General features: G+C 46.2%; 1 protein-coding gene across 2 annotated transcripts in view; it reads left to right on the forward strand.

Annotated features, from left to right (window-relative positions):
* DHRSX (dehydrogenase/reductase X-linked) overlaps positions 1–24,962 on the forward strand; it is a 133,924-nt gene that overhangs the window by 14,260 nt on the left and 94,702 nt on the right. For both annotated transcript variants that reach the window (XM_032474455.1, XM_032474454.1), the window contains exons 2-3: positions 9,301–9,408; positions 14,860–14,928. In XM_032474455.1, coding sequence (XP_032330346.1) covers positions 9,301–9,408; positions 14,860–14,928 — 177 coding nt within the window. The remainder of the gene's footprint in view (positions 1–9,300; positions 9,409–14,859; positions 14,929–24,962) is intronic.

Consider the following 24,962-nt stretch of genomic DNA (forward strand, 5'->3'; position numbering starts at 1 on the left):
CTAATATTACTCAGTTTTTACCATCATTTTTTACATTATTAGACATCACATACAACTTTGTATCCTGTTTCTCTTCATGCCATCATTTCTCTGTAGTTTACTGACAGCCAAGTATAAGTGACCGCAGAATATTTGACTCTGTTTTTTTTTTTTTTTTCGGGGTGGGGGTCACTTTCTTTCCTAAGGTTCTGAACCATATTTCTCATGGAAAGCGTGATCGCCCTGGCTTCCATGTAATTCCCTGTTAGTTATACACACCTCTCTGTTGTCCCATTTCTTCTCCCCACCCCCCCAGTTTTATTGAGATCAATGGACCTATTACACTGTGGAAGATTCATGGTGGATGTGCTTAGACAGAGTTTAGTGTTTCATTCCTCATCCATGAGCAGGATGCCAGAATCCTCGCATCTCCACCCGTCTGCCATTACTCACGATTAAGCAAGGTGTCCCCCATTATAAACTGCTTTATTGAGAAATAGTTCCCTGTATGATTCACCATCAAATGCCACACATTAGTGTACTTGAAGAATCATGTAAGTGCCACATCTCTGTCATTTCAGGACGTTTTTATCACCCCCCACCTCAAGAAACCCTGGACCTATTCCCCAGCACTCACCATTCCTCCATCCTCCCAGCCTCTGGTTACCATCTGCTTCCTGTCTGCATGCATTTCCCTATTTCAGCTTTTCATAAATATTGAATTATAGAATATACGATCTTCTGTGTCTGCTTCTCTCTCTTGAGCATCCTGTGTTCAAGGTCCATCCACATTGTAGCCTGTGTCAGAGCTTCACTCCTTTTCCTGGCTGAGTAATATTCCCCCACATGGATGGACTCCATCCTTCCATCCATCCATGCACTTGGGTGGTTCCCACTTTTCTGGGTACTGTGAGTCATGGAGTCTTGAGTGTTCATCACACATTTTTGAGTAGATGCTTGTTTCCATTTCTCTCGGGTAGGTTGACACAAAGGAATGGTATAGCCGGACTGTGGTGTCTGTGTGTTTAACCTTTCAGAGACCCACCCCCAGCACTCTTTTCCAACGTGGCTGTACCATTTTACATCCCCAACAGCAGTGTGGAAGGGTTCCTGTTTCTCTACATCCTCACCAACTGTTATTTCCTGGGTGTTTTTGTTTTTGTTTTTGTTTTTTTTATCCCAATATAATAGCCATCTTTGTGGGCGTGAAGAGGCGTGCCTCACGGTGCCTTTGATTTACATTTTCCTGGTGCTGTGTGCCCTTGAGCACCTTTCCAAGTGCCGCTTTTGTAGACGCATGGTATTATTTTCCTTCGGAGCACCTGAGCAAAGGACTTAAGGACTGAGGGAAGGGACCTCCGCCCTGTGTGCTCTCAGACAGAACGTCAGGCGGAAGATGGGAAACACAGGACATAAATCCAAGTCCAGAAACCTTGTAGACAAAAGGGGAGGTGCTGGTGACGCCTGCCTGGGTCTAGAAAACGCCTGTACCTGGAGTCCGCTTCGTCTCGTGACAGCGTGCGTGTCCAGCCCTGAGTCTTTGATACAAGAACCGGGGCACCGGGTCCCCCGCCCTTCAGAAGGAACCGTCGGTCCTGGGTCATTTCACAAGGACTGGACGGCGGCCAAGAAGGCAGAGTTCCTTGTTTCGGCTTTTTTAGTTTAGTTTAATTTTTTTCCTTTAAAAGAAGGCTATATTGTATGGCTTGAGTTTTTTTTGGGGGGAGGTGGTAATTAGGTCTCCTTACGTTATTTTTAGAGAAGGTACCGAGGATTGCACCCCGGATCTCGTGCGTGCTAACAAGCACACGCTCTACCACTTGAGCTGTACCTCCCCCCTCCTTGGCTTGAGTTTTGATGTTAAAAAAAAAAAAGGTTCTTGCTTTGAGCGGATGGTAGGTTCTCCTGCAGTTGTTAAGACAGGAAATGGAAGGATCCTGTGCAAACTGTGCCCCGTTTTCTCCCCGAGCAGCGCCCGTCTTGCAGGCCAGCAGGGCTGCACCCCGACCACGCTGTCCTCTGTCTCTCCTGGATCTCTTCGCAGCTCCCTGTTTTAACTCAGACTCGCCCCTGGGTGTCTGAGTGTGCACGTCCGTGTGATTTTGTTGCACGTGTGGGTTTGAGAGTCTTCACATCGCGGGCGACCCATAGAGCAATTTTAGGAGCCCCCTGCTCCTTCCTGCCACCCCTCCCCAGTCGGTGTGGCTCTTCCAAAGCCCCGCCCACCCCTTTCCCATGTCAACCCCCCACCCCATCCTTCACCCCCGACAGCCACTGATCTATGCTCCGTTTCTGTAATTTTGTCATTTCAAAAATGTCATAGAAAGGGGCGGGGACGGTCACAATGGAACCCTTTGGAAAGTGCTTTTTTTTTTCCCCTTTCCCCACTGCTTGGCATCATTCCCTGGAGAGCCATCCAAGTAGTGGGTGGAACAATGAGCCTTTCTTTTGAAGAACAGCTGTAAAATGTCTCGTGTAAAATGACAGACCAAGGGGTAGGGGTACAGCTCAGGGGTGGAGCGCGTACTTGGCGTGCACGAGGTCCTGGGTTCAATGCCCGGTGCCTCTGTTAAGGGAGAGGGAAACAGAATTTTTAAAAAAATGGCAGGGGAGGGTGTAGCTCAGTGGTAGAGTGTGTGCTTAGCTTGCACTAGGTCCTGGGTTCAATCCCCAGTACCTCCATTAAAGAATAAATGAATGAATAAATAAACGTCATTACCTCCCCTCTCCAAAAGGAAAAAAAAATTAAAAAAGAGAAGATGTTTTTCCCCTTTTCAGGGTTCTTGGACGCAGGGTTGGTTCCCTAGAATGAGACATGTCTCCCGTAGTCCGAGCCGTGGAATGTTCCCTCCACGATGCCTGCGTGTTGCTGAGGAAAGCCATCATCATGGTGAGCTCACCGGCGGAAAACACCACCACGGTGACCCCGTTTCCTTCTGCCCGCTGGATAGCGGGCTTCTCCCGCACCGCCGTCTGGGAGCCGTCCCTGCTGCGTCCGGGCGTGTGGCCGGCGAGCTCTGTGCACGGAGAGCCACCACGTTGCCGGTGTCCAGGCGCTGGCCGTCTCCCAGGCCCGAGGTCCGCCCTCCACCATGGGCGCTTAAAACAGAACTGTGACCCAGAGCGTCCTAAACATAGCCTGGCAGGGAGCCCCCAGTCCTCGCGCCCTGCAAACATTGCGCCTTCACCAAGCGTCCCGTTTGCCAAAGGCTTAGTTGCCTTTCTTCTCGAGGCGCCCGGTGACCCCAAAACAGATCCAGGGGCAGGTAGCTCTGTGCTTCAGGGTTGGATGCTGAGGCTGCAAAACTCACTCCTTTCTGGACGAAGGGAGCAGCTGCGGGCGCTGTCCCACGGCGGCTCCTAGCTGCCCATCTGGGGCGGGGCAGCTGGCACCGTGGGTGCCAGACATGGCGGATGTGGGTGCGATCGGATTACGTCCAAAATTTACAGAGCGTTCGCTCTGACATCCGTCGGAGAGGAGCTGGCCTTTAGGAGATGGTGTCGAACCCAGGATCAGGGACGTGCAGGGTATGGACAAGGGAGGGGCCGTGGGGGTGATTTAGAGGGAGCCCATGGGTCTGTTTGCAGCCAGCTTTTGTAGGGAGGTGGGGAAGGGACGCGTGTGAGAACTGACTGCCATCCGGGAGATGCAGGGGGCAGGGTGCCCAGCTCACCTGCCCTCCCAGGGAGCTGGCATATCCTCATGTGGTTGTGCGTGTGTGTGCACGCGTACACCTGTTGTCACAGTTGGAATCATGACCCGCCCCCCCAAAAAAGGATGTGTCGGAGTCTCAACTCCCCACACCTGGGCAGGTGATCTTATTTGGAAGTAGGTCCCTTTGGATGACCGAGTTAAGGTGAGGTCATTGGGGTGAGTCCTCCAACGGCACTGGGGTCCTCATGCAGAGAGGAACCGTGGGCGCAGACGCTTAGAAAGAGGACCACATAGAAGACGCCGTCCACACGCCAAGGACAGAGGCCTGGGGTGGACGCTCCCTGATGCCGACACTGTGAATTGGGGAGAGCTCCTCAGTTTGGGGTCCTGTATTACGATGGCCCTGGGACACTCATCCAGGTGTGGGAGGGCATGGGAACAGGCTCCTAAACATGTAGAAGTGGGTGCAGCGTGGGTGGCGGGCAGAGGTGAAGGGGGTTTGAGGTGCAGGACGGAGGAGGTGTCGGCAGTGCTGGTGGAAATGTGGACGAGGACAGTGCCTTTGAGGAGGGCTCTGGGGGAACAGGGAGACTGCCGGGAAACCTTGGGGGTCCTAGAGGTGGACTTGTGTCCCCAGGAGCAGAATGGAGGCAGACGTGGGAGCATCGGAAGGGCTTTCGGTGAGAATGTGTTACTGGGCACCGGAACTGAGGCTGTTGTGGCAAAGAGCTCGCCTGAGCCGTGTCCCCGTGTTTTGTGGACCGTGGACCTTGTGCGTGGTGTGCTCGGATGTTTTGGAAGGAAGTTTCTCAGCTCAGTGTCAGTGGCGTGGACTAGTTTCTTCTGAGTACTCAGGGTGAAATGCAAGGAGGGAGATAGGATTTCGAGATGGCATCGGTCATCAAAACGGAGGCGGAACTGAGAGCTTTGGACACGTTTGTCCGATGCTGCCCGAAATGAGGAAGCGTGTTCTGGACGGAACACCCAGGATGTGCTTGGACAGATTTGGCTCAAGAATCCACCCTCTCAGCAGCAGTGCCATCAGTGTGGACGGAAGATGCATAATGCACAGGCCTTTTTTGTTTTTTTTTAGTATAAGCATATCCCAAATATTACATGTGCTACACTTACAATAGAAATTGCTCACTTCTTACCTCAAACTATATCTGCATCTTTATCTATGTCTGTGTCTATCCGTCTATCTGAGCTATCTATCCATCTATCTGTGCCCTGTCATTTATCTGTCACCTTTCAGTATATCATCTATGCATGTACTGTCTGTCATCTTTCAAGTTACCTGTCTGTCTATCCATCCATCCACCCATCCATCCATCCATCCATCCATCCATCCATCCATCCATCCAACCAACCATCCATCCATCCTGTCTGTCTGTCTGTCTGTCTATCTATCTATCTATCTATCTGTCTATCTATCTATGGAGAGATTCATTTTAAGGAATTAGCCCATGTAATTTTGGGGTGTAGCAGGCCCAAAATCTGCACGGTGGACCAGTAGGCTGGAAACCCATGGGAGACTTGCAGTTGGAGTCTAAAGGTCGCGTGGAAGCAGGATTCCCTCTTCCCTGGGGAATTTCAGTCTTTATTCTATTAAGGCTGTCACCTGATTAGACAGGGCTCACCCAGACCAGGGAGGACAATCTGCTTCATTCAAAGCCCACTGAAATTTTTTCTTTAATTTAACTTTTTGTGTGTGTGGCCTGGGGAGGTAATTACGTTTCTTTATTTATGTAAACACGGGGACTGGGGATTGAACCCAGGACGTTGTGCTTGCTAAGCACATACTCTGCCACTGAGCTATACCTTCTCGTCCTTAAAGCCCACTGATGTAAACGTTCATCTCATCCAACAAAACATCTTCACTGAAACACCCAGAGTGATGTCTGACCAGGTATCTGGGCCCCACAGCCTGGCCAGGTTGATGTGTTAAATCATCCTGGGAGCCGTGATGTTCACACGACCAGGGAGGATCTGTGACATCCTTGTCCTTGGCTCTCGGCAGAAGGCAAAGGAAGGTGCACCTCCCAGACCAGGGCTTGGGGATTTGACAGCCTGACACCCGGACTGTTCTAGGAGGGTGGTGTCAGCCGCTTGCCCTGGAACTCCACTCCCTGGGGAAGGTCGGGACTGGCTCATGGCTGCCCTGGTTTCCCAGCGTCAGGACGGTCGTCTTGTCCTCAGCACATCTTGGAGGGATGGGTTCCTTGACCTCAAGTCCAGTGCCTTTCTCCCTACCGTCCCTCCGCTCACCATCCCCAGGTGCTCCTTCTCATCCCCTCCCTGGGGGTGTGGCCTCCATGGGCGGTTGAACCTTTTGTGTGGGTGTGACGTGGCAGGATGCAGGTGGTGGAGGTGCAAACACCGTCCTCGGGGGGCTGGAAGGGGCAGCCTCTCTCCTGGCCGTCTCTTGCTTTTTCTGGCCAATGCCCTATGCCCGATTCGGGGTTCTCTGAGTGCCGTCCGCCCCGGAGAAGGGACTGTAGACCTTGCTCACGTGGGAGCCGTTATGAATACCTTCGCTCAATTTCCCGCAGACTCTCCTTAGCAATAGACAGGTTTGGGGACATTGCAGGTGCCCACGAAAATCTGGATCTCTTCACTTGAGATTTCTTTTTTTTTTCTTTTAAAATGTATTTATTTTTATTTTTTGTGGGGGGCACAACTAGGTTTTGGTTTGCATTTCCCTACTGATGACCGATTTTGAGCATCTTTTTGTGCGGGTGAAGGCTTCTTTTCCAATAGTACCTGCAGAAAGGCAGCTCCTGGGGACCTTGTGTTGGAGACACAAGGGCCTCTTGTCCACAGCCTTGAAACCTCCCATGTACATGGGAAGGCGAGAAACCCACGCATATCCCGGCTCCCAGCTCATTTTGTGACATCCCACGGACCCGTGAACCAGTTTACAACATTATTCGGTCATCCTGTGGTCGGTTCTTTGAGGTGGGAAATGTCCATGTGACATTAAACACCACACACGGTCACCTTGTAAAAGCTACAGACGTGTTCACGCCCCGTTGGGGCTGCTGGACGTTGTGGCCGACTCACATGCAGTAGGGTGTGTGTGTAGGGGGTCCCAGGATGTCTGGACAGCTTGGCTCCCCCAGAGAGCGGTGACTCGTGAGGGAAGTGATTTCTGTGCATCGCCAGAAAACACACAAAGCCACAGAAAAGGGAACTGAGATCGAGCCCGCAATCCTCGGGCACTGTCTCCTGCTGGAGGATTTCCAGCCGCCCCGTCGTATAACTCAACAGCCGCCGCCTCCTTCTGGGGGTCCAGGAGCGTGGGGTCCACATTCGACGGTGTCCAGTGCTCGGAAACACTGTGTCTTCTTTCCCTTTTTTAAAAAATTGTTCTTTTGTATTTTTATTGGGGGTGGAGGGAAGTAATTAGGTTTTTATATGTTTATTTGAACAGAGGTATTGGGGCTTGAACCCAGGACCTTGTGCACGCTAGGGTTGTGCTGTACCATTGAGCTCTCCCCACCCCCACCTGAAAAATGTTCCTTTTGTGGTTTAGATTGAATAATTTCTGTCGAGCTACAGTCATGTTGACTGGTTTTGGCCTTAATTGCGTTGAGTATGCTAACGAGCCTTTGAAAGAATTCTTTATCTCTGGTAGCAAGTTTTGAATTTTTGCCTCTAGCGTTTACTTACACATATTCTATATTTAATGTTTCAGTTTCACATAAGCATATTTTTTATATTTCTGTTAAAATAGAGTTTTATTTTTGTATTATCCGCCTTACTAAATAACATCCTGTTTGTTATCTATGTACTCATCTTATATATTAAATACACTTTGCATATTAAATACATTGTTTATATGTAAATCAAATATATAAAATAGTTAATCTTTAAAATACGAGTATAATTTTTACATAAAATAAATATAAAATATTATATATAGACGTATAAACTGAATATACTTACAAATATTCACATGATATATAAACAAATATAAATAATATAAATATTAGAGATAAAGTAAATATGTTATAAATATGTACATTGTATGTAGATATTATAAATGTAAAATTTTAATATAGATACATATATTTATCAATATTTTTGTTGAAAGTATTTATTTTTATACTGTATTTTATTAAATAATACATCCTGTTTGCTATTATCTTATTTACTTATTTTATATGTTAAATGTATTTATATACTAAATATATTTTAATACACTGATATGAATTAGCAAAATATTTAACATTTTAAATTTATAAATTAACTTTTGCATAAATAAAAGTATAAAGTACTTAATGGGTATGAATATTGCACATCTAAAATAAATAAGCTTTAAAATGTTACAAATATTAATATAATACATAAAAATTTCATATAAATACAATAAACCTAAAATAAATATAAATATTTATGAATGTTATATGTATTCATACAATGTATAAACGTAATTATAAAATTTAAATGTTTGTAAATATTTATATTTGTGAATATTTGTGTTAGAATAAAAATTTATTTTTGTACTGTATCTTATTAAATTACATATCCTATTTACTCTTATCTAACCTACTTAATTTATGTTAAATGTATTTATATGTTAAATTTATTTTAATATCCTAAAATAAATGTAAAATATTTAACATTTAAAATATATAATTTTTATATAACAAAAAAGTTAATGTGTATAAGTATTTAAGTATAAACATATGTTTCAGTTACATTTATATAAGCAAATATTATATGCATATATTTAAATTTGGTTTGTTTGTCCTTAGCCGAGGTGTGAAAACACATCTGGGCAGTCTGTGTGCCATAAATCGAGAAGCCTGGGGAACGTCTGTTCTAGTCCCTTTCGTCTTAACTCTCGGTGCCTGTCTAAGCTGGCTGTGAGACAGGGGGTCGGGACTCCTGAGACAGTTTCCGAGGTGGTCGCCCTCAGAGCTGTAAGACGTCCCTGCAGCCCAGGATCCCAGCTCAGGGTATACAGTCGGCACTGCCCTCGCTCAGGACGCCCTCAGAACCTGTTCCCCTGCATGTTTGGGGGGTGAGGGGACAGATGGATGCCAAGGTGACAAGATGTGGGGAAGCCGCCAGTCGCCCCGTTGGGAGACCCACGCCCCCGTCGTGTCTCAGACCCGGGGTCCTCAGACGTCCCGTCTGCACAGGGAAGGTGGCCTTGGACCCTCCGTACGGTCCTTCCTGCAGCGCCGTGCTGGGACGACTATCTGCACACCTCCAGAGCCTACGAGACTAGCATTTTTATGAATCCTGCCCATCTTCCCAGGAACTAACCCCAAATGCAGCTGGAATCCCTGGAGGAGAATCCAGGCTGGGTGCCTGGGAACTTTGCGGGGAGCCCAAAGGCGTCACTGGGACTCCCCGCCAAGGACGTGCTCTCTGGGATGCGCGCGGTGCTGGGAAGCATTCTTGGGGGAAGGGGGTTGTCCGCGGGGGTTGAGCAACTGTCCATCAGGTGTCCTGACCGGGCTGTGGTTACTCAGGGCAAACCCACCGTCTTACATTCCCGCACCGGGAGCCCGCAGGAATCCGAGAGGAGCGAAGCCACAGACACCGAGCCACAGCTCCCGTGGGCGTCACGCCCTCCCTTGTGGCTTCATTCCTGCCCACGTGCGCTCTGCTTCTCAGCCTTACTCTGGTTTCTTCTTTCCTTCTCCCCGCAGTCTTCCCCGCACAACCCGAGCGTGTTGCTGTCGTGACCGGCGGGACGGACGGCATCGGCTTCGCGACCGCCAAGTGTCTGGCCAAGCTCGGCATGCACGTCATCATAGGTGATTGCCCTCTACGACGGGTCTTTGTGCTTTAGAGCGCGTGGGACATACACTACTGTTTGCTCATTTGTGTCTGTAAGCATTGAGGTCCTTACCGATCTAACCGTCGGATGCGGGAGACGTTAAGGCTTAGACTCAGAAACCAAAGAAACAGGGAATGGAGACAACCCTTTTTTTGGACCTGAGTGGAAACTCTGCTTAAATAGTCATCATAAAACAACAATAAATGTGAATTCCTTTGCTAGAGCTGCCATACCAAATTGCATGACAAACCTGGGAGCTTAAATGACAGAGGTCGTCTTTCTTACTATCTTGGTGGCTGGAATCTAAGAGTGAAGGGTTCTTTCCTTCAGGAATGTGTCTGAGTCCCTTTCTCTGAATAGATGCAGACATGTTAAAAGCTTTTGAACCTGGAACGACCAACTTTATGAGTGTCCGTAAGTCCCCTTAGGTGACAGTGGGTTGATTGCAGATTAGGAGGTCTTGTGGGAGACAGGGGTGCATCTGAGGGTGTATTTCTGGAGCGTCTGATCAACTGTGCAATCTGTTTACGTTGCTCTGGGGCCTGAGAACAGCCAGGAGTTAGGGTGTGGGAGCAGAGGGTCAGAACAGAACCCAAGAGTTTGCTGGGAGAACGTGAGATGGTGATGGATCCCAACCCCCTGACTTTGACTTCCCGTGGTGAGTCAGCCTCTGTGGTATCATTAGAGACGTGACAAGCTTGGATTCTGCCAGTGTTGTCTTGGGTTTCTGCCGGTGTTTGGGTGACTTGGTCAAAGTCAGGTCACCTCTTGAATGGGAAGTCCTAGGTCCCCTCTGATGACCAACTGGATCTGGGCTAGTGGTGGAAAGACGCTGGTGGAGCTGGACCCAGAGGGACCGTCCCGTCTGAACAAAGACGGGGAGCTGGTTAGTCTGTCCCCATGACTCCTCCAGGGCTGTCATCGTCAGCTTCTTAATTCTTCATGAAACTGGGCAATGTTGGAATACAAAGAAAAAAAAGTCCCATTTCTGTGATTTTTGCCTTAGGGTGGTTGTTTAAGAGGAGGTCTAGTTGGAAAGGTCATGAGGAGGTCTAGTTGGGAAAGTCACCAGGAGGTGTGGTTGGGTGAAGAGTGTGTACTGCACACACATGCAGTGAACATACGTGACTAAGTGTGTGGCACCCATGCATTCAAGGACTGGAGCCCTGACTGTCCTCACCTCATTTAGGTGATCTTCTTGACCATCAGGAACAGTACCCACCCAAGCGGGATCCTTCCTTTGTTGAGTTAAGCCAAGAGTCAGCGACACCTCTCACCTGCCTGTGCCTTCTTTCCCACTGAGCTTCCGATGCCTCTGTTCCACCCTCCACTGTGGGGCACAGCGTTGACCGTCCCATCAGTCCAGTCACATGGGCACTCTCATCTCCTCCCTGAGTCTTTGAGGGAATAATTGACTATATCCTCAGTGGGACAATTTTTCTCTCTTCCATGATGGGTTGATATAAGGTCACGTCATGAAATGTTATCATTGCACACAATGCCCTTTTATCTTAAATACAGAATAAGAGATGGGTATAGCCAGGTTCACATTTCCTCAATCCCGAAGCGATGAGTATTTACAGAATAATCAGTTACTTGCTAAGGGTTTGAAAGGATTCTCTGGGTCCAAGTCAAACATAATAGAATGGCCACGAATTCGTTGGTTATTCAGTGTCCCGTCAATTCACAGCATCTTAGTTCTTACCGTTTCTTTTGATGGACAGTCCTTCTTTCTTCATAATTCTTTTTTTTGGGGGGGGGAGGTGGTAATTATTAACTAATTTTTAGAGAAGGCACCAGGGATTGAGCCCAGGACCCCATGCATGCTAAGCACGCGCTCTGCCACTGAGCTCCACCCTTCGCTCTTCTTCGTAATTCTTCACGAAGGGTCATCTGAGATTTTAGACCAGACTTTTTCCGGTGTGGGCTAAGTGGTAAATTCCGTCAGAGGTCTGTCACCATGATCAGCTCTGCCCTTACAAGCAGAAAAGCAGCCACGGCCAGTGCTCTTTAAAAAGGAACGGGGTTGGTGGACCATCTTCCAACAAAAGTTTTTTTCTTTTTACATCAAGCGACCGGCCAGATGGGGCCCTAGGTCTGTAGTCTGCTGACTCTGGTTTGGGTTCAAAATCTTTTTTTTTTTTTTTAATCTTTTTTTTTTTTAAATATAATTTTATTGAAGTCTAGCCAGTTTTCAGTGTGTCAGTTTCTGGTGTACAGCACAATATTGCAGTCATACAGAAACATACCTGTGTGCGTTTTCATGTTCTTTTTCACCATAAGTTACTACAAGATATTGGATATAGTTCCCTGTGCTCTACAGTATGAACTTGTCACTTATCTATTTTATTGTATTTTTTTTTGGAATATTAGACATTTTATTTTATTATTTTTTAATTTAGCATCTTTTTTCCTTTTTTTTTTAAAACAAGTCCGAGTTCTGTGGCTTTCTGCGGATGTTTAAAATCTCATGGGCAGGGTGCCATCCTCAGGGAGGGGTTCTGGAGATGAGAGGTTGTCCTTCCCAAGTGACACGGTTCCCCTGAGAGTTGGGTGGCCTGTCGGTGGGACACGTGGCACGTATGAGTTGTCACCCTGCCATGTCTGCGCCCCCTCCTATCTGGCGGAGTGTGACCTCCTGAGCAGTCATTACTCCGTGAGTGGAGATGGATCCTAAGCCACTGTACATGGCCAAGCGTTCCAGACCCAGCTCAGAGGAGGCATCCGCTGAAGATGACCTTCATCCCTTCCGCAAAGTGCCCGACCATCGCTCCCACACAGTGCCAGCCCTGCCTGCTTGAGTTCTCAGGGTGTCCTGCCCGTCCAGGGGCACCGTGCACCGTGGCCAGTTTGCCACTCAGTTCCACCCCTCCCACCCCCGCCAGCTTTCTCTGGCCTCTCATATCTTTTTCGGGGAGTTGGGGCTTCTCTGTTACTTCCTCTGAGTTCCTGCCCTCCCAGCCCTTGATGCCAAGACAGTTTAGTACTGGAGGGCAGCCCGGTGGCAGATGGCAACTGAATGTTTAAAAATCACAGAGATTTCAAAAACTAGCTCAGACGTGTCCGTGGCCCCAGCTTACCCTTGATTTTTTTTTGGGGGGGGGTCTTTACCACCTAGAATATTTAGAGATGGAAGGCACGCCTTCCCGCCCCCACCCCTCACCAGTGCCGGAAGACTCTGCAAGCCAAAACCTAGCAACCGCATCACGTTAATTCCCTGCAGGGAGCCGGAGGTGCGAATTGCTTTTGCAGGACCGTTGTCTTGATGCCTGTGACTTTGAACCCCTCCCAGGCAGCGACAGCCTATGTGTTCCTTTTGGTTCCATCGGGAAGATGTCCTTGGCCACGATTCTGTGTCCAGATGGAGCTGAAGGCATTTCCGATTTCACTGGGTTCACCCCTGCTCCTCTCTTATGTGTTTATTTGCAACTCTTGGCTGTAAACACTTCTCTTTTTTTTTGGTTTTGGAAAGGGCCATGGTATAGATTTCTCTGGGGCAGTTGTCAGTGACACGGCGTCTGTAATACAGAGTGAAACGGCAGGGAAGACCCTCGTTAGCGTGTGCAGAGGAAGCAGAGTGTCTGTAAACAGAAATGCCCCTGGAAAGCTGCGCTTGGCGGTGTATTTTCCTGGAGACCTTAAGACGGTCTGACCCAAGAGAACTTCCATCTCACCAGCAGCGGGGCTGGACGCCGCGGGGAGGGCGAGGTGGGCCGGACGGGCCCCTCCCAGGCCGCTCAGCCGGTATCTTCCTTCCGCCTGTTGGTTCTCGGGGGGTGTGGGGCCCCCAGACTTCACACGCACGCCTGTGTTCTCCAGCTGCCAGCTCCAATCGCCCTCTGTCCAAGCTCTCCCACCACTCACCCCTCAGGGAGTTTCAGGCTTGGCTCACCCTGCAGAGGGGCCGATACGCTGCCCCAGGCCGAGCTCTTCACAAAGCTGGTGCCCGGGAAATGGTCTACTGAGCTTTTCCCCGCCGGGCACACCAGCCCTGCTGGGCACACAGCCCCGCCGGGCACACCAGCCCCACTGGGCGCACCTGAAACCGAGGGCCGTCTGCTCAGGGACGTTTGGAAACGCAACACCCCCATTCTTCACACTGTACCCTCATTGCCACCTGCTCAGCCATGAAAGAAACCTCATTAACTTTACTGCCCCCCAATGCCCTTGTCTTTTTTAACCATAGCGCCCTCCTCTTACACAAGACACCCATGGCCATCCTTCAAAACGAACGTTCCTGGAATCGCACCTGCCGATTTTTACGGGGTTCTTGAGCTGATGGTAGAAATGTCCCGAGATGGTTTTTATAGCTTGAGTCGCCCAGGATCACAGTGGGACCAAAAGTTGCTTCGGAAGTTCCGGGGGAGGAAGGTAGAGCTCAGTGGTAGAGCGTGTGCTTAGTGTGCATGAGGTTCTGGGTTCAAATCCCCAGTACCTCTGTTAAAAAAGTAAAATAAAATACAAACAAGTAAAGAAATAAACCTAATTACCACCCCCCCCCCACAGCATTAAAAATAAGAAAAAAAAGTTGAAGATTTTGTGTTAGAAAAAAAGAAGGTTGGGGAGGGTGCAGCTCAATGGTACAGCACGTGCTTAGCATGCACGAGGTCCCGGGTTCAATCCCCAGTCCCTCCATTAAAAATAAATAAATCTAAATACTCCATGCTCAAAACAAAAATTTTAAAAAGGTATTAAAAATTTGCTTAGCCAGAAAGAGAAAGAAAAATACCATATGAGATCACTTACGTGTGGAATCTGAAAAATGACACAAATGAACTTATTTGCAAAACAGAAACAGACTCACAGGCATAGAAAACAAACTGATTGTTACCAAAGGGGAAAGGAGGTGGGTGGGAGGTAAACTGGGAGTTCGAGATTTGCAGATGCTAACTACTATATATAAAATAGATAGATGTCAAGTTTATACTGTAGAGCACAAGGAACTGTGTTCGATATCTTCTTGTCATCTGTAATGGAAAAGAATCTGAAAATGAATATATGTATGTACTTGTGTGACTGAAACCTTGTGCTGTGCACCAGAAATCGGCACACTTTCAGTGATTATACTTCCGTTAAAAACCAAAAACAAAACAAAAAACACAACAAAACGTGTTGCTTAGGGAGTTCTGTGTCTAGGCTGACATTTCTGCCGACATTTTTATGCTCAGGCTCTTCTGGGTGTCTCCGTGGTCATGGTGCCAACATGTGTGCCTGGAATCGTTAAAAAATGAAATGTCAGAGCAACGCGTCCTTGTGGCCCGTTCAGGCATATGGAAATGGGTCTTCAGTGGAAACACTGAGCCCACCCCAGGCGCTGAGGGTCACATCCACCGCCAGCCCGCAAGGAGGTACTTGGCACCTCAAGAAAACATTGTTTCATGAGGGGTCGTTTCCTTCCTCTGAAAAATGCCTTTTCTTTTCCTCGTAGTGGGAAATAATGATGCCAAAGCCCTGGAAGTCGTGAGGAAGATAAAAGAAGAAACCCTGAATGACAAAGGTACGTGACCACTTGGTAGACAGATAGCTGTTCCACCGGGGCTGAGCCGTGTTCACGGCGGGGCTGCGACCCGACGTGGGAGCCGGGGCTGGGCGGCGGGCGCGGCTGTGCGCAGAGATGTCTCTGCTTTAATGTGCTTTTCTTTTGGGGAGGGGGGTTTCTGGTCCTCCTCAGAGAGTGGGAAATGGCAGCAACCATGCTGCGGTGGGGGCTTCTCCTGGGGAAGGCATTCCTTGTGAAACAGGGACCCGTTTGCCTTTCTTTTCCGTCTCCCGGGTCCTCGGAGGCCCACCTTCCCTCGGGCACCGTCGATGCACCTGCCGGCAGGTGCTTCCAGTTCTTGTGGGTTCTCGATGGGACGATACACCAAACAGAGCGGTGCTGGGTCCGACAGGTTCAGTGCTGCTCCGTCGTGCGTCCCTGAGGGCTCTGTCTGCCTGTTCAGCCCGGGGCTTGCCCACATGTCCGTGGCATCTCTCCCGATTCCAGTGCTCTTGGGTGCTGTCCGAGCCCACGCCTGATGCCTTAATGTTCAATAGAAGAGATGCCCGTCACTAGCTTGGCCACTGGAGCCAAGAGGGTGTGTTCAGCCTAACCTATATGGATGAAAGGGGGAAAGCTTTGGCAGCAACCCTGCGCTGGAGAGGGCCAGGCGATGGCCTCTGATCACCCAGGACGGCAGTGTCCCTTCGGAGAGCAGGCACGTCCCGCACATCAGAGCTGGTGACCCCCCCCCCCCCACTGCTCCGTCTGCTCCCAGTTCTCTATCACGAGACACGAAGTAAATGCATGAACTGAGCTGCTTTGTCCGGGCAGCCCCGGGCATCTGAGTTCAGAGAAGGGCGGACCCTCTCTGAGTCGGTGGTGGGGCTGTGCGTCCCCGGCGGGGCGGCCGGCCTTGTTTTGGTCCTTCTGCTTCTTAGAGCGGGGCTCTCGCAAGGGAGCGGATGGTGGTCAGTGGGGCTCAGGCGTCACCTGGCCTGGAGGTGGACGTGGGGCCAGGGAGGTGTCTGGACAGGAGCCGGGTGAGCCCCAATGTCTGCAGCTGAGATGGGGAACCTGCGGACGGTGGATGCCGTGTCCAGAATGACTGTAGGGAGGGTCTGAGCAGGGAGGGGAGCAGGTCTGCACCAGCATGATGAATGTGGTCACTCCCGCGAGGGGTGGGGGGGCAGGTCCAATGAGAAGGTGAGCCCTTGATTCTGCAGACACACACACACATACACACACACATGCGCGCACGCACGAGCATCCTTTTAAACTAGTTCTTTGTGCATTGAACCAAACATGAAAGCAATGCTGTATTTGTTTAATATCAGAAGCTGTCCATGGAGACCCCAGGGGGAGGTCCATGGCTGGGGGGGGGTGGTCACGACGAGACGGGTGGGAGGTGCTGAGACCTGGCCAGATGGAGGTGGTTTGGCAGTGGTCCTCAACCTCAACCTTGCTGAATTTGCATCCAGGCTCGAGTCCCCAGAGTGTGGTCCCGCCAGTCCTGGTGGTGGTGGTGGTGGTGGTGGGCCGTCATTCTCAGTGCCGGGACCTACCTCCCGTGGGCATGGCTGGTGGGAACCACACCTCCCTGTCGCTCGGTGGCTGTTGGTCAGGTCTTGCGCTTCTCTTCGCAGGTCTCCCTACAAACTCGCCGGACCCTGTCTAGACAGATCGGGGTGCTTTCCAGAGTGGACGTCCCACACTCTGCAGAGTTGGTTCTCTGCCCCCCAGCCCAAAGCTGCTTCAGCCTGTTGAGGGCCTTGTCCATGCAGTTTCCCATTGGTATGAGGCCAGGGGAGCCCTACCTAATCCTTCTGGCCCCTCCCTGATTCTCTGTTTTACTTTGTTTTGAGGAAATAAGCAGACATGCTAATAACACAAGCAGAGTATTGTCAAGAACACAATTCGAAAAGACACCTGCACCCCACTCTTCACAGCAGCACTATTTACAATAGCCAAACATGGAAGCAGCCTAAAGTCCATCTGCAGATGACTGGATAAAGAAGATGTAGTATATTTATACAATGGAATACTACACAGCCGTAAAAAAGAATGAAGTAATTCCATTTGCAGCAGCATGGATGGACCTAGAGATGATCCTACTAAGTGAAGTAAGTCAGATAGAAAGACAAATACCATATGATATCACTTCTATGTGGAATCTAAAATATGATACAAATGAACTTATTTACAAAACAGATTCACATAGGAAACAAATTTACAGTTACCAAAGGGGAAGGGGATGGGGATGGAGGGATAAATTAAAAGAGGTTGGGATTAACAGATACACATGATTATATATAAAATAGGTAAACAACAAGGTCCTACTGGAAACGATAATCAATATCTTGTAATAACCTATAATGGAAAACAATCTGAAAAAAATATGTGTATGACTCAGTCACTATGCTATACACCTGAAACTAGCATAACATTGTAAATCAACTCTACTTCAATAAAAATAAATTTTAAAACATAAGGATTGAGTAAGCTCCTGCCGGCAGGATGGCTGAATAGAAAAGATGTAAAATTGGTCTTGAAGATACACTTGATGGAGAAAACTGTGGAACACAGAGCAAGGGAGCCCTGTCTCCTTCTTACTAGAAAGAGGACAGACACTGCATTTGCAGTCAGATCACACTCGGGACTTGGGGTGAGGGCATCTCGCCCTATCTTGTGTGAATCACTGCTGAAATCTGCAAAGCAGCATTCCCCTCCCTGCAGTCCTTACAAGAGGAATTTAAGTTGTCACCTATTCCACGTGGGTTCATTGGAGCGTTGTGAGGCCATTTTGCTGTTTGGTTTTTGTGGCGGTGCAGTTTTTATTAGTGTTTTGTGGTTTGGTTTTGCAGGGCCAGGGGTGGTTAATTATGAAGACAATTTCCTGCAAGTAAGAGAGCTTTCTTCGCCATGTAATGACTCGAGCAGTAAAAGTTTTGGTAGCCCGGGTGCATGATGATAAGGTAGTCTTCCCTGGGAAACCCCGAGGTTGGCTAATGACCTGTGTCACCCTGAATGCGCCCACAGTCCCAAACGTTCCATTCCAATTGCTCAACTGGGGCCCTTCCAGCCCCACCAAAACACCATCTCAGGTGACTGATTTCAAAGGCAGAAAGCTCCAGAAAGTGGAGAACATAAGGCTTTCCACCAGGAACGAAATAAACAGGACGCAGTGCACAGATGAGGGGGTGGGGTGGGCTGCAGAGCTACTCGGCATTGAGTGATGATTGTGGATTCTTTTTTTTTTTTCCTTTCTCAAATTTTCTTTAAGTTCTAATTTTTGGTCATTTTTGTGATCCATATATTTTTTTAATTGAATGAAAGATTCTTTAAATCCTATCATGCTTTTACAATTTTCAGATGTTTCAGACAAATGACTTCATATAGTCCCATTGTAACCCTTTCCCCCCACCTCTACGTAACCCCCTCTCCCCACTGGTCACCACTAGCTTGTTCTCTGTGTCTGTGAGTCTGCTTCTGGTTTGTTACATTTCACTAGTTTGTTGTATTTTTTAGTTTCCACATTGAAGTGATAACATACAGTATTTGTCTTTCTCTGTCTGGCTTATTTCACTTAGTATAATGCCCTCCAAATCTGTGTTATTGCAAAAGGCAAAATTCTGTTCTTTTTTTATGGCCGAGTAGTATTCCATTGTATAAATACACCACATCTTCTTTATCCAGTCCTCTGTCGATGGACACTTAGGTTGTTTCCATATATTGGCTCTTGTAAATAGTGCTAATGTCAACAGGGGGTGCATGTGTCTTTTTGAGTTAAGGTTCCCTCCAGATACATGCCCAGGACTGGGATTGCTGGGTCGTATGGTAGATCTCTTTTTAGGTACCCATTTTGAGGAACCTCCATACTGTTCTCCACAGTGGTTGCACCAATTTACATTCCCATCAACAGTGTTCAAGGCTTCCCTCTTCTCTACATCTTTGCTGCCAACATCTGTTATTGGTGGTCTTTTTGATGATGGCTGTTCTGACAGGTGTGAGGTGACAGTGAATGATTTAATGTCATTTTTGAAAACAAACAAACAGGCGTTTAATTTTAGAGCAGTTCCAGGTTACAGAAGAGTTGTGAAGGCGGCAGAGGGTTCCCACGTACCCTGCACCCAGTTTCCTCTGTTGTTATTATCTTACTGAAGTCCATATGTCACAGTGACAGAATTTGATGAATCTCTTATCCCTAAGACCTTACATTTTTAGTTCCTTCATTTTCACCTGATGTCTCTCTTCTGTTCCCGTCTGTCCTCTAGGACCCCATCCAGGATGCTACATCCATACTTAGTGGCCTCCTCCCTTTAGACACCTCTGGGCTGTCCTCATTTCTCAGACTCTTCTTGTGTTTTGATGACCTTGAGAGTTTTACAGAGCACTGGGCAGGTGTTTTGTAGAATGTCTCCCTTTCACCTTTAGAAAAAAAAATTTAAATTAAAGTGTAGTTGACTTACAATGTTCATTTCAGGTGTACAGCCAAGAGATTCAATTAGACATAGAAAGACATATTTTTTTCTTTTTAGGTTCTTTTCCATTATAGGTTATTATAAGAAATTGTAGTTCCCTGTGGTGTGCAGTAGGACCTGTTGTTTATCTATTTTATATACAGTATGTGTATCTGCACATCCCAAACTCCTAGTGTATCCCTTCCCCCGCCGTCCCCTTGGTGACCATAAGTTTGTTTCTGTGTCCATGAGTCTCTTCCTTTCATCTTTCATTTAGTGTCCCGAGTTCACCAGTTAGCCGGCATGCCCGGCTAGACAGATCAGACAAGCGGCCAGACAGTTTCCTGGGGGCAGTTAGAAGGTTTAGAAGGTCATCATGTCTTTTCCAAAGGCATAGAAGTTGCAGCACAGCCCCTTCCGAACATTAAATCTGCCACCACTGGTCTTACTGTGTTCTCCCCATGAAGGGCGCCTTGTGGCTCAGGCTCGGGCAATGATTAATCTTAACCTCTCCAAGTGCCAGCAAGGTGAGTTCCATGAGACCGCGAGATTGTCTGCCCTCTGCAAATACTTGTAAGATTAAAGGAAAAAAAAAAATCCCACAGGGAAGAATTTTCATTCTCATCCTGTGTACACAATTCTATTTCCTTCACCAATAGTATATTTTTATTTTTTTCTTAATTGTTTTAGTTAAAAACATTTTTTTCTTTTTCATATTCTTTTCATTAAAGGTTATTACAAGATACTGAACAGTTTCCTGTGCTCTACAGATGAAACTTTTTATTTAAAAAAAATTTTTTTTATTGATGTGTAGTTGATTTACATTAGTTTCAGCAAAGTGATTCAGTTATACATATACATACATGTATAAATACATACTTGGTCAGATTCTTTTTCATTATATGTTATTCCAAGAAAATGAATATAGTTCCCTGTGCTATACAGTAGGTTCTTGTTTTTTTTCTTTTTTTTTTTTTTTTTAGAAAAACACCTTGATTATGGTAGAGTTCCTGTACAGTAAACTACACATATTTCAGACGTACAATTGGATGAGTTTTGATAGACGTAAACACCCATGAAACCACCACAATCAAGATAGCGAACATTTCCATCCCTCCCCAAGAGGTGCAAATTTTGAATTCCCACTTTATCCCTTCCCACCCACTCTGTCCCCTGGTAACCATAAGTTTGTTACTTTGTTCCCTATGTCTGTGAGACTGTTTCTGTTTTGTAAATAAGTTAATTTGCCTTTTTTTTTTTTTTTTTTTTTTAGATTCCACATATAAGTGATATACGGTATTTGTCTTTCTCTTTCTGGCTTACTTCACTTAGTGTGATGATCTCCGGGTCCATCCATGTTGTTGCAAATGGCATTACTTTATTCCTTTTCATGGCTGAGTAGTATTCCATTGTATAAATATACCACATCTTCTTTATCCAGTCACCTGTTGATGCAGTAAGTTTTTGTTGTTTGCGTATTTTATGTGTAGTAATGCTTCACCAATAATTTATGCAGTGTGCAATATTTTTCACTTGCTGTTGCACCATCTGGCTTTCTGTTCCTGAGTTTCTCCTCTTTCCTTTGTGGGGTGGTCATCACAGAGGACATTCGTTTCGATGTCTTCCTTTAAAAACATCTCAGGATGCTCTTTGCTTTTAAACTCAGTCATTAGGGAACCTCCTTATGTTACTGTCTCTAAAAATTATTCTGGAAATGTTACTTCTGTTACTTTTCTGCCCCCCCATGAAAAACTCTTGACCTTTGAGTCCTCAACCCACCACCCACTTGCCAGTTTCTCCTTCAGCTCTGTATCTGGGCACTTTGGAATCTGAGAAGGATCATCAGGGCCCCTCCCCCACAAAAAGGATAAATGAGAATTGTCTGTGGCAAACCAGAATGTGTAGTCTGCCTTTAATAAGCTGCTGAAGTTAAAGAGCTTCAGCAAAAGAGACAACCAGACCACTCTTTGTTAGGAATTACGGTCATTAGAATCAATACGTGCATCGTGTCGGAGACTGGTCACGTAGCGGGCAGGGCTTTAAACTCTGCCTGTAGCGATTAAAGTGGTCCTGTCCTAGGAAGGAGGTATTACCACGCTTCCCGTTTTACCAGCGAGGAAACCGGAGCACGGAACGTTTCGGGAAGAACCTCGCTGTCATGCAGTTGATACATGGAGAAGTTAAATCTGAAGTCAGAGTCCAGGAATAAGCCCAGATATAGAGAGACCCTTGCAGATGGGGCAAGGTGGAGAGAAAGGCAGGGAAACAGAAAGAAGACGGGTGGGCGGGAAAACAGAAAAAACAGCTCAAGCCTCTTGACGGACGGGAGAAGGGTGGGTGTCAATGGCCCCGGGGTCTTTCAGGGACACGGACTTGTGCATTGTAGAGTGTCCTGTCCCCAGTGAGATGGGTACACACACCTCTGTCTGCAGGGGTGTGGGAGAGAGGTGCCTTTGCACGCCTCTGCTGATGGGACAGAATGAGGGTGGGAAACCAGGGGGCTGTGGTCACCATTCCTCTGTGGCATCGGTGTAGCAGTGGGAACTCAGCAGAGGGACCCGTACATGCCCCAAGTACCTGAGTGTGGCCTGAGAACTGGAAGGGGGTGTCTTGGGTTCCCTCAGCCCATGGGCAGGAAGGGTCTGCATTCTTCAAATCCAGAACATGACCCTCATGAGGAAGCAACACCCCAGCTGTCCCCCAGGATGTGTCTCTGTATCCATTATACATATATATCCATTATGTATGCCTATTACATGTACATCCATTATTGTATATATCCACTAAATGTTCTATTATGTATATACCCATTATATGTATGTGTGCATTATATATATCTATATATAATGATACATATCCACGGTGTACATCCGTTACATATAAGTATCCATTATGTATCTCCATTGTATATATCCATTATATATACCCATATCGATATATCCATTATATATATATACACACACTATATATAGCCATTAAGTCCTTATATATCCATTATATATATTCATGATATATACCCATTATATATATATCCATTATATATAGTATCCTTTATATATGTCCATTATGTATCCATTATATATGTATCCAGTATACATACTGTATATATCCATTACATATAGTCTCCATTTTACATATCCATTATATATCTCTATTACATATATCCATTATATGTATGTATCAATTATGTATATATCCATTACATATACATATCCATTACATATAGCCATTATATATGTATCCGTTATATATCTCCATTGTATAGATCCATTACATATATCTTCACTATATATATCCATTATATGTATATCAATTATATATATCCATTATGTATACATATCCATTATATATGTATTCATTATATATATCCATTATATATGCCCATATCAATATATCCATTATACATACCATTTTATATATCCACTACATATATCCATTATATCCATATATATCCATTATATATATATTCATTATATATCCATTATGTATGAATATACATATATTCATTATGTATATTCATGGTACATACCAATTATATATATATATATTCATTATATATATGCACTATATATATCCACATATATTCACTGTATATTTATCCATTATATGTTTCCATATAGATATATGTATCTATTATATATATACCCACTTTATATATATCCATTATATGTATGTATCAATTATATATATCCTCATTATATATATCTACTATATATACATATCATATATATATATATTCATTATATATACCCAGTATATATAATCCACTATGTGGATATCCATTATATATATATCCATATATAACTACTATATATATCCATTATATATATTTGTTACATATATACATTATGTATATTCGTTATATATACCCATTATATATATCCATTGTATATACATATTCATTGTATGTGTGTGTATGTGTGTATATATATATATATTCGTTTTATATACCCAGTATATATAATCCACTATGTGGATATCCATTCTATATATCCATATGTAACTGCTATATATATCCATTATATATATTCGTTACATGTGTATCTATTATGTATATTATATATATACATATAGGTATATCCAGTTTATATACATATCCATTGTATATATACCCAGTATATATAATCCAGTATGTAGATATCCATTGTATATATCCATACATATCTACTATATATGTCCATTATATATATTCATTACACATGTATCCATTACATATATTCATTATATATATCCATATGATATATCCATTATATATACTTTATATCTATCCATTACATATCTCCATTATGTATCCATTATATATATATATACATGTTAACATGTATCCATTATATATGTATTCATTATACATATCCATTATATATATGTCCATTATATATGTATTTCCATATATATCCATCTATTATGTCTATATCCATTAAGAACGTCTTCCTTGTGCCTGGCATCTTTTCCACGTTCTGTCCGTTAGGGACATCTTCCTTGTTAATGAACAGAAGTCTTTACTTTTATGGCTGCGTCCTCTTATGTCATCAGCATATCCCAACTTACCTCCTATTGGTGGCAAGTCTCTCATTCCTGTGTGCGTCCAGAATCCTCACGTTTGTGTCCAAAATGCTTACTCACTTTCCCCCTTGAAGATGTACTCGGACACAGAGAATGAGGACGCCAAAGGCATGAAGGCACAGTGCCGGTCGGAGAGCCTGGAATCTGGTACCCGTCACAGCCGACCACGAGTGGACCCCTTTCCCTTGTCCTACACAGTGCTTTTTCCACGCTGACCATTCATCTGCGTGCTGATTTGACCACTGGGTGAAGCCGTGTTGGCCTGAAGAGGGTTGTCTGGGATGCAGGGCACTGCCCAGGGACCCAGGGCACAGATGTTGCAACGCCTGCCTCGTGGTGCTGCGAGTGGAGTTCTCTCCGTGTCTGGGGATTCGGGCGCCTTGCTCTGTGTTCCTGAGCGAGCCTCCTTACCTGAGATCACCTTCCAGCACCTGGCAGGTGGCTGCTTGTGCTTGACTCCACCCTGTTCTTTTTCTAGCCTCCTGCTGGCATGCGTCTTCAGCCCGACGCCTGCAGATGAGCCTGGGCTTGGCCAGGGGTGGCTCCCCTCGGGTTCCCAGGGGTTGTCTTAAGCGGTCCTTGCTCTTCCGCCAAAATGCCATTCCAGGCGTGGGCTTTGGCCCGTCAGACACCTGCCAGGGCTCGTCCCCGGAGTGTTGGCGTCTTGAGCACGTAACTGGTGGTGCCTTTTCACGAGTCCATGCTGGAGAGAACCTCGGGGGGGTGGTGTGAAGGCAAGCGGTTCCTAAATGTGCCGTCTTAGATCCGACCTCCCGTCGTCTGGAGGTGGACTTGCCACCAGCGACCTCCCCTTGCAGAATGACCCTTCCCGTTTGGAGCTAATTTCCTGCGTCCTCTGCTTGTAAAGTTAAACATGAGGCTATGTTAGGATTCCTTTAGGGACACAGTCATAAAAAGCCCTCTCACCTTGTACCCAGGGCTGGGTAGAGGGGTCACATGTGGTATCCGCTCATCTGGCAGCAGTGGTCAAACCTGCTGTTTGTCTCTATAATATTACTTGTCTCTATA

This window comes from Camelus ferus, chromosome X (genome assembly GCF_009834535.1).
Source record: "Camelus ferus isolate YT-003-E chromosome X, BCGSAC_Cfer_1.0, whole genome shotgun sequence".
NCBI classification, from domain to species: Eukaryota; Metazoa; Chordata; class Mammalia; order Artiodactyla; family Camelidae; genus Camelus; species Camelus ferus.